The sequence below is a fragment of the Martes martes genome, assembly GCF_963455335.1.
Source record: "Martes martes genome assembly, chromosome: 10".
Taxonomy (NCBI): domain Eukaryota; kingdom Metazoa; phylum Chordata; class Mammalia; order Carnivora; family Mustelidae; genus Martes; species Martes martes.
In genome coordinates, this window is record NC_137898.1 from 29,042,870 (window position 1) to 29,058,274 (window position 15,405).

At 37.1% G+C, this 15,405-nt stretch overlaps 1 protein-coding gene across 1 annotated transcript in view; it reads right to left on the reverse strand.

Moving 5' to 3' along the window:
• The window catches only part of PDHX (pyruvate dehydrogenase complex component X), a 68,766-nt gene that overhangs the window by 41,716 nt on the left and 11,645 nt on the right, over positions 1-15,405 (reverse strand). Inside the window, exon 2 of the mRNA XM_080815785.1 lies at positions 9,332-9,412. Within this exon, the coding sequence (XP_080671911.1) occupies positions 9,332-9,412 (81 nt within the window). The remainder of the gene's footprint in view (positions 1-9,331; positions 9,413-15,405) is intronic.

Consider the following 15,405-nt stretch of genomic DNA (forward strand, 5'->3'; position numbering starts at 1 on the left):
ACAGAAAAACATGTAATATACAAATACACTCCTTCCCACATAGACCAAAAATAGCTAATACAGCAGTATTCAGTATTCATAGGCACACTCAATAAAAGAACATGAAGGAAAATCTAAAACATTAGGATAAATATGCTCTGGGAGGAAGTTCACTGTACAGAAACTACACTGTATACCAAGATGGTCACATAGATGGTTATGTTATCTTCAGTTAAAACAGTTTGGAACCAATATAAACTATTTTAATGGAGTCAACATTATCTGTTAGATGATATTTATGAAACACCTAAAAGGAGATTATTAGCCTACCCCCAAAGAGATTTTTCTACTCAAAAAATATTTATTAAAATTGCTCTAGGGCGGGCGCCTGGGTGGCTCAGTGGGTTAAGCCTCTGCCTTTGGCTCAGGTCATGATCCCACGGTCCTGGGTCGAGCACTGCATCGAGCTCTCTGCTCAGCAGGGAGCCTGCTTCCTCCTCTCTGCCTGCCTCTCTGCCTACTTGTGATCTCTGTAAAATAATAAATAAATAAAATCTTTAAAAAAAATGCTTGAGGGCACTGAGGATACACCAGTGGTGGGGGGATTAAGATTCTAACCTCAAGCTTGCTTACTATCTAGTGACAATTAACTGGAGATTATGGTGGGATTAGGTCAAGTTAGGATGCCATAGGAACATCCAGGAGGGATATCTAATTTAGTTTTTGCAAGGTGAAAGGCTTCCTAAAAAAAGAATATTTATTTATTTACATAATTATGTGTATTATATACATACTATTTATACATATAGATAATCTGAGCCTGAAAATATGAGAAGACAATCAAGTAAAGCAGTGATCCAAGCAGAAGGCACAACATACCCAAAGCCCAGGAGGCAAAAGAGAACAGGAAACTTTGGAGGAGCGGGCTAATAGTACCTGAGAGAAGCAATGAGAGGTTAGGCTGGTGAGGTAAGCACAAATCAGACCCAAACGGAACCCTATATGTCACACAGAGAAAGCAGATTTTATCATCTTATACACTTCACAGATGTTTTCATAGTTAAAATATATTGTATTTCAAAAAGAAAAAAAAAAATCATACCCTTATGTTTCTGCTGTAACCATGGAAAAAACAATTGAACTAAGCAACCTAGCAATTAAATACGTCTTCTAGACACTTAGAAATTCCCCCAATAAGAAAATAGTAAAATTATGTTTTATCAATTGTGCTCACCTACTGCAAATTCCAAACACCCTTTAAGAACCACAGATAAACACACACACACCCACACACACACACAGAAACAAACCATAGATCAGCCATCAATCTAGATGACTTTGTTCCTATTCCAGAACTCCCACAACAGTTGTAATTAATTTGAAATGAATCACAAATTGTATTCTAAAATGTCATGTTGCTACTGTTACTTTTAGTTTTCAATTGAGTTTTTCTCTGTTTACCTCACTATGAGCTTCTTCACAATATGAATAGGATACATCTTAAGTGTTTTATATTCTTTTCTACCTCATTACCCTGGACTCTAGTTAGGGCTTCATACATGAGTTTGTGATTAAAACACCTGAAGAAAAAAAAACTGCAGTAATTTCACAAATCCTCATGTCATCATAAAGTATACACCAAACTATCATTTATATTTCGTTTGGTTCTAACATTTGATTTGCAGCATGCTCCTAACAGTTAATATATCAGGTAGCCTGTTTCCTTTTTATGGTGTTTTAACTGTATATATACCTATTCACGTAACACACATAGCTGCTATATGAGAATGGCAAGAGAGAGAAAATGGAAAAAAACATACAGAAGGATCAATCCATTACACAGTGAACTCTCCCCAGAAACCATAACAAAGTTTAAAACATCGCATTATTATATAAGGGCACATTATCCCTAATTTTACGAAACTAAGGTATTAGCCATCAATAAGCGAACATAACGTAAATACCAAAAGAAAATTTTGAGACTAATGATAAGCCATGATGATTCTAAATATCCTCAGTTTTGGCCTCAATTAACAAGTCAGTGCTATAATTGAGAAAAGCTGTGAAGCAGAGTAGTTACAAGGAACTTTTCCAACTCAGGCACAGGTCTGATTGCAAGCTCTGACACTTACAAGTAGTCTTGACCAAATTATTTAATGTCTCTCTCAGGAAGGTTTTGAATGCCTAGCTGTTAAAAAAAGATCATGGAACTGGAAATGTTAGGTTAACTCTTCATATACATCTTCAAACACTCCATAACATCTTTAGATAAAAATATTCGGTGTGTTATGGAGAACCATTAAGAACCAGGCCTCATTCTTACTCCCTATCCCATACTGTCCTTTCAAACAGATCATTCAACACACATTAGTATATAAGGCATCATACTAAGCACTGGTTATCAACACGGGAAGATGTGGTTCTGTCCACAAAGAGTTTGTAGTCCAAAGGAGAAGACCGAGAAGCCGACAGAACATCATGGATGGTGTGAAGTGAGAGACGGCTCCTCAGCTGCCGTGTTGCAGGAGATGGCAGCTTTGCTGTGTCCCCGCCCCATCTCCTCGTGGCGCATGTCAGCAGCTGAGGTGGAGCGGGCCCGGAGCGAGAGTGCGGGCCCCAGGAGGGGCCAGAGCAGAGGCCCGCCCGGGGGCCGCTCCCCAGCACCGAAGCCAGCATCATCGTCGGATCCTCTGTTCAGATGGGCAGCTGCCGGAGCTGAGGCCTGGAGTTCCAGAGGTTTCCCTTTCTCTTTTTAAATTCTGGGTATGAAGGTATGAAGTACAGTCTTGATCAAACACAATGGTCATGTTTAAGAAGTAAATAACAGCCTGTGACTTTAACAAAATAATTATGTCCTGCCAAAAATTAAGAATAAAAGTCTTTATTTAAAAGGTATAAAGGTGTATATAGTCGTGGCAATGGGAGAGCTAGCTTTTATCTGTAAGACCAAGTAAATCACATCTCTGTAAGAAAAAAACCTCTTCTCAGTACTAAGCTGAAGCATAATGATAGCTACGATTTGAGAAAAATAATTCAATGGTTTACACAACAAACACTTACTAGTTGAATATGTAAATGACATTGTACAAGACAGTACGGTAAAAAAAATAATAAAATCAGACAGACCAGCTTCAAGAAGTTCTTAATGTGACCAAAGAGTACAAACAAGCAGGCCATGGCCATCCCACCCAATTAGGGCTTGTATACAGCAGTGTGGGAAGACAAAGGAGGGGCCTCTAGTAAGTGTTTGTCAACCCTGTTCACCTCATCACACACACACAAAATACTATCTGCATGACCAAAGACCCCAGACAACTGTGTTCCTAGGCAGGCTATCTGACGCCCTGCCCTGAGAGCTAACGGCAGGAATAGCAGTTACGAGAAGGAAATGGCTGGGCCAAGTCAACCTTCCTTACATCCTCCCGACCCTTTACATTTTATTATGTTGCCTTTCAAGTGCTCAACACACAGGTAGCTAGGGGTCACCCACTATATGGGACAGGGCAGACACAGAACATATCCATCGCCACAGAAAGTTGTATTAAATAAAGCAGCAATCAGTAACTGCACCCACCAATTCTAAAATCCTGACATGATAGCAATATTCACAATAAATGTCGAAGAGCATAGAAGGAGTGCTGTTCAGCACTGAAAGGAAGACACTGCTGACACATGCTATAGCATGGATGAACCCTAATATCATGCTAAACGGAAGAAGTCAGTCACAAAAGACAACACCTTATAGGAGTCTATTACATGAAATGCCTAGGAAAGGCAAAATTGTAGAGCCAGAAAGCAGATGACACTACGGATGGGAGAAAGAAATGACTGCAGTCAGGCACCCGAGATCTTGTAGGTGATAGAAATGTTCTGAGAAACTGGACTGTGGTGATGTCGCACAACTCTTTCTATCTAACTAAAAAGCATGGAATTGTGCACTTAAAATGAGCAAAATCTATGGTATGTAAACTGTACCTCAATAAAGCTCCTAAAATAGTAAGAGACTGAAAAAAATGGTGAAGCTATTTATGAAACACATGTTTCAACAGTTTTCCATTCTAGCACCACAAACATGGATACAAATCCCCAGAAATAAAAGACATGGGAGCTCTTCTTCAGTAGAATTCAGAGACCCACGTGACTCCCTAAGGGTACCTCATGATAACACTTCCAATAGGGAAGAACTCCTTCAACACAGTTTTACTTCAGAATTATACACTCCACATTAATGAGATGTAGTCTAAAGACTTATACCAAAGCTATTTGAGAGTCGCAGTTCCCAGTCACATGATAGGAGGAATGTCCACATAACATGACAGTCTCTGAGGGCAGCAGCAGAGCGAGCATCACTGAGGAAGCCCGTGCTATGTTCCAGACACCGTGACTAAGGAAGTACTTTGTGGGACTACCTCCACCAACTTTTCTTCAGTATTTCATGGTATGCTCTGAAATATCCCAAGACAGAAAACAGTGTTTTTCATACCCTTAAATATTCTCTCACAAAAGGGCGGACACACAACTATTTTCTTCCTTTTGTTATTTTAACAGATTTGATTTCAACTGATGAAAAAATAAGCTATATCCATGCTCATTAAACTGAAAATATCTAAAGCACATTTTCCCCTCCAAATAACAAACTTGTAAAAAAAGATGTGGAATTAGAGTTCAGTTTACCTTTCAAGAGATTCTGACATTGTACATGTTACCTATCACTTTTGAAGTATCTTCTCCACCAATTTTATAATGCATATTCTTTACTTAATCCCAGACTAAAATTAAGTGTTAAAACATTCATTAGAAAACTGCTTTGTTAACATTCATTAGATCAACAAAAATGGGGAAAATTTATATATTACTGCATATTTCCAAGACCGACAAAACAAAATGAAATTGAGTTATCATAGAATTCTAAAGCTAGGAATATTACCTTAGATTTTAACTAGTTCGACTCCTGGATATTTCATGGCAAAGTGGGAACCCCAAAAGACAAACTGTGATTCCCAGGCCAGAGTTCTTTTCACTGAACCTTTATCACCTTAGCTTAAAACACACACCCTCCCAACACCCCTCAAAGCATCAGTAATAATAGTTGTGAATTAAAGAATTTCCAAGTTCTAAGAAATCATTAAGTTTGTAAGGCTGAACTGCTATCCATTAAAGGTTATCAGATCATTAGCCTTAAAAATAAACTAGATTTATAATTAGGTAAACACTATTCTTTTTTATGAAAAAAAAATTCAATCCTCTAAACTCATTGTTTCAAATAACAGTGACCATGCATTAAAAAGATCTCAAGATCAAATTTTTTTAAAACGCAGCTAATAAGACAAAATTGTATACATAAAGTTTGATACAAGAACTGAAATGTTTTTAATACAGAATGATTGAACCAAGTTATCATAAATGTATCAAGCCCCCCACATACTTAAACATACAGTCACATGTGTACTGTACATAAATGTTAATGAAAAGTAAGTTATGCTTAAAAGATCATTAAAGAAAGAAGACGGTGAATTACTAAGGACCAAAGATTAAGATTACTCTCAATTATTTATAGTATATTAGTAAAGGAACATTTCTCTTCAGTTGGCAGAACACAATGTGAAGAGCAACCTTCAGGGAAACATGCTCCAGGGGCTTACAGCATATCCTGGCTTGTCCTATGTGAAAATAGCACATTGTCATCAAAAGGAAAAAAGAACAGAATGATGAGGCCATATGTCTCCTGGCTCTTCATCATACTCTCTGTATTCTAATGGATGTGAATAAGTTATCAGGTTGCCAGTGAACTAGAAGTCTGAAAGATAAATGCGGTCCAAAGAATCCTTCTTATCTACTTGCCTCAAAATGTGAAAAAATTTAATCTTTTTATAATAACTCTAAAAGGCTGTTCTGTGTCTGAATTATTATGTAATGACAGCAACACTCTGTCATATTGAATGTGGAAACAGCCAAAGCTCTGTAATTCATCAGGAAAAAGACACCTAAAAATAGAATCCAATTGATTACATTATTTATAAAGGTGAAACTTCCTTAGATACTGGTAATTATTTTGAAAGATAGCAGCCATGCAGAGCCAATTGCTCAGAGTACTTCCTAATGAAGTGCTGGCTCTTTCATTTATGTGATCTACGTCCTCCTCAAATTCTAGAAAATTCTGTCACTTTTGCCTTGAATATTACCTTTTCCTCATTCAATTTTTTCTCCTCCTAGAATTACTGTTATTGGATTACTGGGTGATTTTCATTTTATTCCTCATGTCTCAACTTCTAGTTCATATCTTCTACTGCTTTATCTCTCTGGGTTGCATGCAAACTTATTTTCTTAGGTTGAACTTCTGTTCACTAATTCTTTGCTCAGTTACACTTCAACCCAACCTTAAGTTTTTTGTTTCTAATTTTATAGACAGTATTTTTCATTCTTAGAAGTTCTGTTTGTCCTCTTCAAATCTGCCTAAACTTTTTGGAGAGTGTCTCTTTTCAGATTTTCTTTTTTTTTTTTTTCTTTTCAGATTTCCAATTCCTTCTCTTCCATGTGTAGTCATTTCAGACAGACAGTTTTATGTATCTAGTAATTCTAATTAACTGAAGTTCTTGTAGGTCTAGACCTGCTGCTTGTTATGCCTCATGACCTTTGCTCCTAAAAGACTGCTCCTATGCATATTATTAAATTTAAGATTGTGAACTTTTCATAAGTGGGTCTTTATCTAGTAATCTTGTACGGCTTGGACTGGACACTGTGTCTTTCCAAAATAATGGCTTCTGCCAGGTAATCCAGAAAGATTATCAGCCTAGAACGACTTTACCTCCACTTGTGGGTTCCCAGAAAATGCAAGTATTATAAATGTGGACCTCAAAGCCTCATGAGGCAGGCTATGAAAGCAAATTTTCAAGGGAGTAAGCATTCTTTATTCCACAGAGATCTCAAGTCAAACAAATGAATTCACCTGTTATCTATGATATGGCATTAAATTCCATCCATATAATACTGATGACACTCAAATTTCTATCTCTAAGTCAGTCTTCACTCATGAACTTCAAACCCTACAACCAATCATCCATTCAAAACCTTGGCTTCAATGTCTAATAACCATCTCAAATTTACCATATCAAAGCCTAAACCTAACTTCTTGATTTCCCTTCCTCCTGCTCTCTCTCTCTTCCCTCAAAAACACCTGTGCCCAATCTCATTTATTCTTTCCAATTCCGGTCCCCATGGGGCACATGGCTCCTATTCCTACTCACCACTGTGGGTGCTGCTAGCGTTTGATGATTCCCCTTTCTTGTATTTAAGCACCACCTACCATTAAGAAATTTGCTTCATAATTTTCTATTTAGTAGTGAGCAGAAGCCTTACCCCATTGCTTAGATGGTCATAGTGACCCAAAGTCCTCAGGGTTTACCTTTCCAATGTGAGTGGGAAAAGGGGGCTATTAAATGACTTAAGAGTTTGCTCTTGACACTAGATTGCCGTTAGGGCCTCTCCATTCCGTGTAACGCCACAAACAAGGCTCAAGAAAGCACACAGAAACCACTTCCTATAAAATAACCATGAGTGTGGCTATATCTTGGTTTTAGGATAAAGACCCTCACAGACTGACAAACTGATGACTAGTATTTAATATCCTTCCTATAATCTATATGACCTCACACACACTATGCCCTTAATGCAGCCTGAACTACTTACTATTGCCAAAACATATGTCATGATATCTCACTTCCAACACTTTGCCAAAATGTTAACATTACCCAGGATGGCCTTTCACATCTTTTTTTTTTTTTTTTTTAAACAAAACCCTTACAAGGGCCAGGTCAAATAGTACCTCATCTCCAAAGCTCTCTTAGATCCCTGTCAACATTTCCTGCTTTTGGCTTACTCTTCCCCTGCCAATATATTTATTGATCAACCACTTACTGTGTTGCTGGGTATGTTCCAATTACATGCTAGTCATAAAACGAAAAGGAGACATATCAAGATATTCCCCACTGAGCAACAGAATTAAGTAGTGTTTCCAACTAGATGTGGTATCTAGCACAGCAAGAACCAGTCATAATCATCTGCACAGCCTCACTGTACCACACCTCCTAATCTCCATATTGGTCTAATCTCTAGTACCAAGTTCTTGCTGTGAGGTCCATTTTGTAATCTATCTTGTTGCGTTACATAGCACCCCAGTCTCCCTCAAAGAACTGAGGCCTCCTCCTAAACTCTCAAGCTTATTTGGCCACGGTTCAGAAGTAAATACTTGTAGCCTTCTTCCCAATCCCCACATCTGTCATCATTGGCAAAAGTGAAACCATGAATGGCTCTATCTCCTGGAATCACAGCATAACTGTCAGACTGAATTCTTGTCCACTGCCTAAACTCTCTCAATGTTATTTTACAAGTGCTAGACTGGACCACTCAATACCAGCATTTGCCTGGGTAACATCTGTGTCCAAGTCCACCATACAAGTCCTCGCCAGGGCTTGTCTCTGGAATCAGATATGGCATCCCAAGTCATGTCATACTAAGCTTTCCTCTTTCAGTTTTTAACACTTGATTCATCATTTTTCAAGCTGAAGCATAATAACGGCTGTGGGAACTCATATGGTCCATTTCTCTGTATATCTAACAACCTCTTTCCTCCACAAAAGTTAAACATGTTGCAGAATGAGTAAAGCAGACGGAAACACAGCTATATCAAGTGCAGAAGGAAGCTGTCCCCAGTCAGTACTTGCACCGGGGAAGGTTACTCTACTGCCACACGTGGCAATGACCAGAGGTGGCAGGTGGGGAGAAAGCATCAACCAGAAATACAAAGTCTCCTTCTCCAGATGCCTTCACATTAATCATTCCTTTGTCCCTCTGTATGATGGAGGCATAGTAATACATTTCACAATCTAGGAGGGCTAGAATCCTTCTCTACTGCTCTTGAGAGTTTTCTCTATTATTCTTATTTGTTCTTGCCAATGAAATTTATAATCAACTTGCTTAGCTTCAGGAAACACACACACACACACACACACACACACACACACAAACATACACAGATAGCATCGTCATAAAATCACAAATTAACTTAAGAGGATCAACAAATTTATGACATTGACACTAAAAACTAAGTATAAAAACTAAAATTCAGAAAAACATGTCTCAAAATATTTAACCATTCTCTGCTTATGAAAAGATAATAGGCTGAACCCAGAAAACCTTCCCTACATTATACATTACCATGGGAAAAGTTTATTTAAGCAAACTTAAAATAACTAGCGGAGGATGTGATTTATTTCATGTGTTGTGTAATATAGTTGATTAGAAAAGAACCCAAAACAATGAAATAACACTGGGCATTAGTAGTGTACTTGCTCACCTTCCTTTTTCAGCCATTTCACAATGTTTCCTTCTTCCATGGTAGGAGATAGTGACGGCATCAGTATCTTAATGGGATCAGCTGAAAATGAAAAAGGAAAGATTAGCCACAAAAAAATAATGCACCTCATGAGGCATCAATGAAAAGTTCAAATATGCTAAAATCAAACTCAATTTGAGAAAAAAAATACTCTAAAACCTAAAAGACTCCCAAGTGGTCAAACTAAGTGTCCAGTAAACAGTATGGAAACATAAAGCTGTCATTTTTTTAACAACATAGAACTCTTATTGGAATACTTTCAATTCCTTTTTCATAGTTGCCCAGTCATGTATATTTTCAAGCCAGATGCATGCAAGATTTAAAAAAAAAAAAAAAAAAAAGCTAATTTATGTTCCACCTCCTTCACGTTCATCACTATAAAAAAATATTTACAAGTAAAATGACCAAAGGAAAAGACAAATAAGAAAGAAAGAAAAAAAAATACTAGGGTTCTGATAACCTACAACAAAGTAATCAAATTAGACTTTAAGAAATTGATTATAGGGGTGCTTGGGTGGCTCAGTGGGTTAAAGCCTCTGCATTCAGCTGGGGTCATGATCTCAGGGTCATAGGATCGAGCCCCACATCAGGCTCTCTGCTCAGCAGGGAGCCTGCTTCCCTCTCTCTCTTTGCCTGCCTCTATGTCTACTTGTGATCTGTCAAATAAATAAATAAAATCTTAAAAAAAAAAAAAGAAATTGATTATATTTTTTATTTTCCTCTACTATTACACTATTCAAGAATCAAAGGTTCTTGCTGTAAGCATGAAAAGAAAAGATTCGCTTTGTCAAAGAGGACCAGGAAAGTGAACCTGCATGGTTAAATTAATCTCAGACTGTGTTCCATACAACATTTCAATTAGGGATCCCCAAAGGTAGACTCAACCTAGGGTGACCCCTCAGGGAAACAAAGCTACTTTCTCCTTGGATATCAAAAAGGACACACTCTTCTGTATTTGTCCAGATGTGTTTCCCAATAGTCATCCAGTGTCCAGGACCATACTCAAGGAGTACCCAGCTGGTACATTAAATTCAAAATCCTATATGAATATATATTCATATATATATGAACATATATATATGAATATATTGAATATATATTCATGTATATGAATATTCAAATACTATAAAGCAGTTAATAGCATATACCAACTCCTAGCAGTAGCCATGGTAAGAAATTACATTCCCTGAAACCTTCCACAGAACCTATCCTCTCACATCATTCACTCTCTGACCCAAAAAAGCGAAACACTATAAAAGCACATCTAATACATTTCAAATGTGAAAGAGTACAGGATAGGGTTTATTTTTTTTTCATTGACATTTTAGGGTTAAAAACAAGGGATCTGAACACTAATGTTAAAGGAGGTTAAATATTTCTTTCAGGAAAATGAACTAATTTACTGTGACTTCAAGCACAGAGTTCCTACAGCTTCATGGTAAAGGAGTTTCATATCGGAAGGATTTGGAGAGAAACTTCTATCTTCTCTCTCCACCAAGCACACACACCTGCCTCAGTCTCTTCCTCATTTTCTCTTAAGAATTACATACCGGGGTGCCTCAGTCAGTAAAGTGTCAGCCTTCAACTCAGATCATGATCCCTGGATCCTGGGAATCCCTGTTCAGCGGGGAGTCTGCTTCTCCCTCTGTCCTTAACCCCCAACCTGTGCAAGCTCGCTCTCTCTAGCTTGCTCACTCTCTCTTGCTCTTTCAGGTAAGTAGATTAAATCTTTAAAAAAAAAAAAGACGGGGTGCCTGGGTGGCTCAATGGGTTAAAGTCTCTGCCTTTGGCTCAGGTCATGAGGATCAAGCCCCTTGTTGGGCTCTCTGCTCAGCGGGGAGCCTGCTTCCTCCTCTCTCTCTGCCTGCCTCTCTGCCCACTTTTGATATTTGTCTGCCAAATAAATAAATAAAATCTTCAAAAAAATAAGTAATAAATAAAAAGAGAGAGAGAGAGAGAGAGAGAGAGAGAGAATTGCCTGCCATAAGGAACGTGCATCTCCCCTTCAACTCTTCCATGTGCAAGGTGTAACGGGCCCTGCCTTTTTTTTTTTTTTTTAAAGATTTTATTTATTTATTTGACAGAGATCACAAGTAGGCAGAGAGGCAGGCAGAGAGAGGAGGAAGCAGGCTCCCTGCAGAGCAGAGAGCCTGATGCGCGGCTCGATCCCAGGACCCTGAGATCATGACCTGAGCTGAAGGCAGAGGCTTTAACCCACTGAGCCAACCAGGCGCCCCGGGCCCTGCCTTTCAAAGGCAGATAGCAGGCCTATCTCTCTTCCGGCCATCAGGCCCCACTGGGTGTGAGGAGCAATTCAAGTATCTGTGTTTGCTTTATACACAGGAACGCTCCTCAAACAAAAGCCCAAAATCTCAATATGGGGTTACACTGGAAAACCCAACTGCAAAAGGCCACAGATCAAAGTCACATCCTCTAATCCAATAAAACCACCACAGTGAAACTGGTACTTTGATCTCCATCTGACTTTTTTGCCTCTCTCTCAATAGGTACCAAACTCAAAGAAGGACAGAAAAGCAGAATTTTTCACTCCTAATACCCCAACCATGGTGGGACCCAAACTAAACTCTAAGTCAATGCACCCATTTCATCCACGAGACAACTACAAACCACTGCTTAAGGGATTTGAATTCCTCCTGCCTAACTCTCAAGGCTATACTCGACTACACTGCACAGATACTTCTCATCATTAATTGATGATCCTTACAAACACAGATCATCAATTAATCACTGGTTATTCATAGTCTACTAACCCAGAAATCCAAACACAGCAAATGAGACATCTCAAATCCATGTGAACATATCTTCGGTCAAATTTCCCAACAAGCCCTTTCCCTACCTTGGGCTTAAAAAAATTCCTGTATCAAGAAACCATTTTTACTACTGACACTGAATATTTTGAATGTAGAAGAAAGCAGGTAATCATTAAGTGCATTATATCTTGAAAACAAGGGAGGAAAAACAGCCACAACTAACTATCCTAATTCTTGATAAATCCTTATTTATTATATATTATTAATGTATTATTATTAACACATGTATTTATTATTAAAATGTGATTTATTGTTAAAACACATTTATCACAGAAGAGACTGGCAAACACGGGCCATCAGCTCCTGTGTACTACATTTCTCTAAAACTTTTACCGCCTCAGTTTCATTTAATTTCCCAGCTCCGTCTAGTTAAGATTCAAACCATGAATGTAATATAGCTTAAAAACATCTGCACATTTTTTTCTTTAGTAAAATAAGTCCTCATGGACTAAAATAGACACATTAAGATACTGAATGGGTAGAAAAGAATGCAAACTACTACGCCCGACCTTAGCGCAGTGCCGTCTATAGAACACACCAGAGTACCAGATTTTTAAGTGAATTAGAATTCAGGGACATGCACTTAGAGGAAACACAACACACACAAGGCAAACTTAACATTAGCAAATGTTAAGGCAAACAACATTAGTGGTACATCTCCAAATCCGAACTGTAACAAGCCTATGCTTAATTCCAAGTGCTCAAAGCTGATAAACTAAACCCCATTTAAAAACAATAAAATAAGCTTTCTTATCCCCTACATTACATTGCACGTGCCTCTTTCATTTTCTCACGGCTTGATGTAGAAAACAAATAAAAACAGTTGCCTTCAAAATGTTTGGCGAGTCTAAGCCTACAGTTTTAATTTTTTTAAGTTCACAGTGACAAATGGGGTTTTAAAAAGAAGCGAATAAAAAATTTACCTTCTAATAGCACCATGGTAAGAGGTCAGCCTCTTCTTGAAAAACACAGCTTCCAAAAAAGGCCTAATATATTGCTTCCTTCAAAAAGTTCAAGGCTGGTATTATGAGACAGACTATTTCATAATCACATACATATGAAATTTATGTCAAATAGAGCTCCATTTCAAAGCAACAAAATAAATGGACTTCAATGATTCTACGTCCAGATTCCAATTTCTGACAAACACTAAATCACGTTTCCAAAACAAAATCTCTCCTCAGTATTTTTATACCTTGGTTCCAGTTGCCAAGATAGAATTCATATTTATTTTATGATTCTATCTCTTATTATAATCTCTCACCTATGAGACCTTCACATTTCCATTATTCCTGACATTAAGGACTATATTATGAAACTTTTATATTTATTAAGTATTATTTTCCAAATTACCACATCACAAACTCAAAAATTTTCATATTTTAAAAATAAGAAGAACATAATCATTCTTCATGCAGCCACCCTTCAAGGATGAACTGAAATTGCTTCTCTGAATAATGACTGTAAAATAGAAAAATTCTGTAATAGATCACTATCTGGACTCTGAAATGAAGGTGACAAAAACCAAAGAAAGACATTTTGGACATCTCTCTTATTTGGTCGTAACTCCTGATTGATTATACTAGTTTACTGCAGAAATAAAACGTGCAATGTATTTTCTGATTAATTTGCCAATCTACTCTTAATACCAGAAAATCACTTCAAAACATAAACATCAATTTACTCATAATGGTACATATTTCATTCTAGTATATTCTCTTTTGACTGGAACATTATACATATCTTTTCCAAATGTATTTTTCCAGTGGAAAATAAGTATACAATCATATCAGCTTTGAATGACAGGCTGCACATTATTAATATCTGCCCTTTATGGCTGTTGTCAATTCTATTCAGATAGTTTGGGCTTTTTTCTAGACTTCTTGGAATTTTGGCCTATACTTAACATTTTTAATTTCATTAGAGAAACTAAATATAGCTTCCCTTTTCATTCCAGTAAGCAGTGCGTCCCACTACCTTCTTCTTGTCAAGTTGAGGAGGCCTTGAAATGAGCACCAACTATATTTCCTACGAATAACTGGGCACAACTATGAATAAGAATAAAGGAAATGTGTTTTCTTCTCCACGGGTAATACCAGTTATTTCAACTAATACTCAAAAATACACCCAAATTTTAGTTAGAGTGTAACTCCTTGGTAGTTATTTTAGTCTTAGCCTTTTACAAATCCTTTCTAGCAAACTAACAAATTATAGCTAATCGCTTATAAAGTCTGTACTTCTGCGGTTAAAAACATATGTAAAAAGTTTTAAGATGACTACAGCAATGTACATTTCTAGTTTATATTTAAAATATAATGATTTTTAAAAGTAGAGTCTCAAAAATCACTAGAACTGTCCTAATCTTTTTTTTCCTTCGACAGAATGACACAATAAATTAAAATTTTTTGCTTAGTATATTGTTGTTTTACTTGTCTTATCAAGCACACAAGCAATCTACCAATCACTGAATTTTATAAGCTTCTGTAAGCAATTCCTGCATTTCTTCAAATCTGCTCTTCTAATCTTTCTGCAGAATAATTCTGTCTTCAACTTTAAATATGGTATACTAATTCTACTTCTTGTTCCCTAAAGAATTTCTTTTATGCTAAGAACAAAACACTCATACTTCACATAAAATTGATTATAAAAAACCTTTAACTAATGTTCTATACATCACTTCTAAGAGATCTCCAGATTAAAACAACAACAAAAACAATATATGCAAACTCTTAAAATATAAAAGCAGACCAAATTGCTTTGTGGTTAATATGAAGCAGATCTGAGTTCCATTACTGTGCCTAAGGAAATTAAGGAAACATAGCAGTTTACATATGATAACGCTTCAGCATCAGGCTCTAGTCCATTTATAGTACTATTATGCGAATACATAAAAAATCGTTAAGATAGATCAAGTGAAGAAGTAAATTATCCAATACTTTCTTAGTGTGCCTCCCTGTTCTTCACATTAATTTGCTGCTTCTCTAATAGGGAGAGATGCTGCTCATTTAATCACCTCTCTTTCCAATGCAGGAACTCATTAAATATAATTAGCCTTTAAACTATCTGTTAAAAATAAAACAATTCTGCCACCTGCAGGCTGGATGAAATAAAGCACAATGAAGAAGTACAGGTAATTTAAGAATCAACACCAGGGCACAAAACAGTATTAACACTGAGCTTTGAATAAAGGAGGCTAAAGCAAAT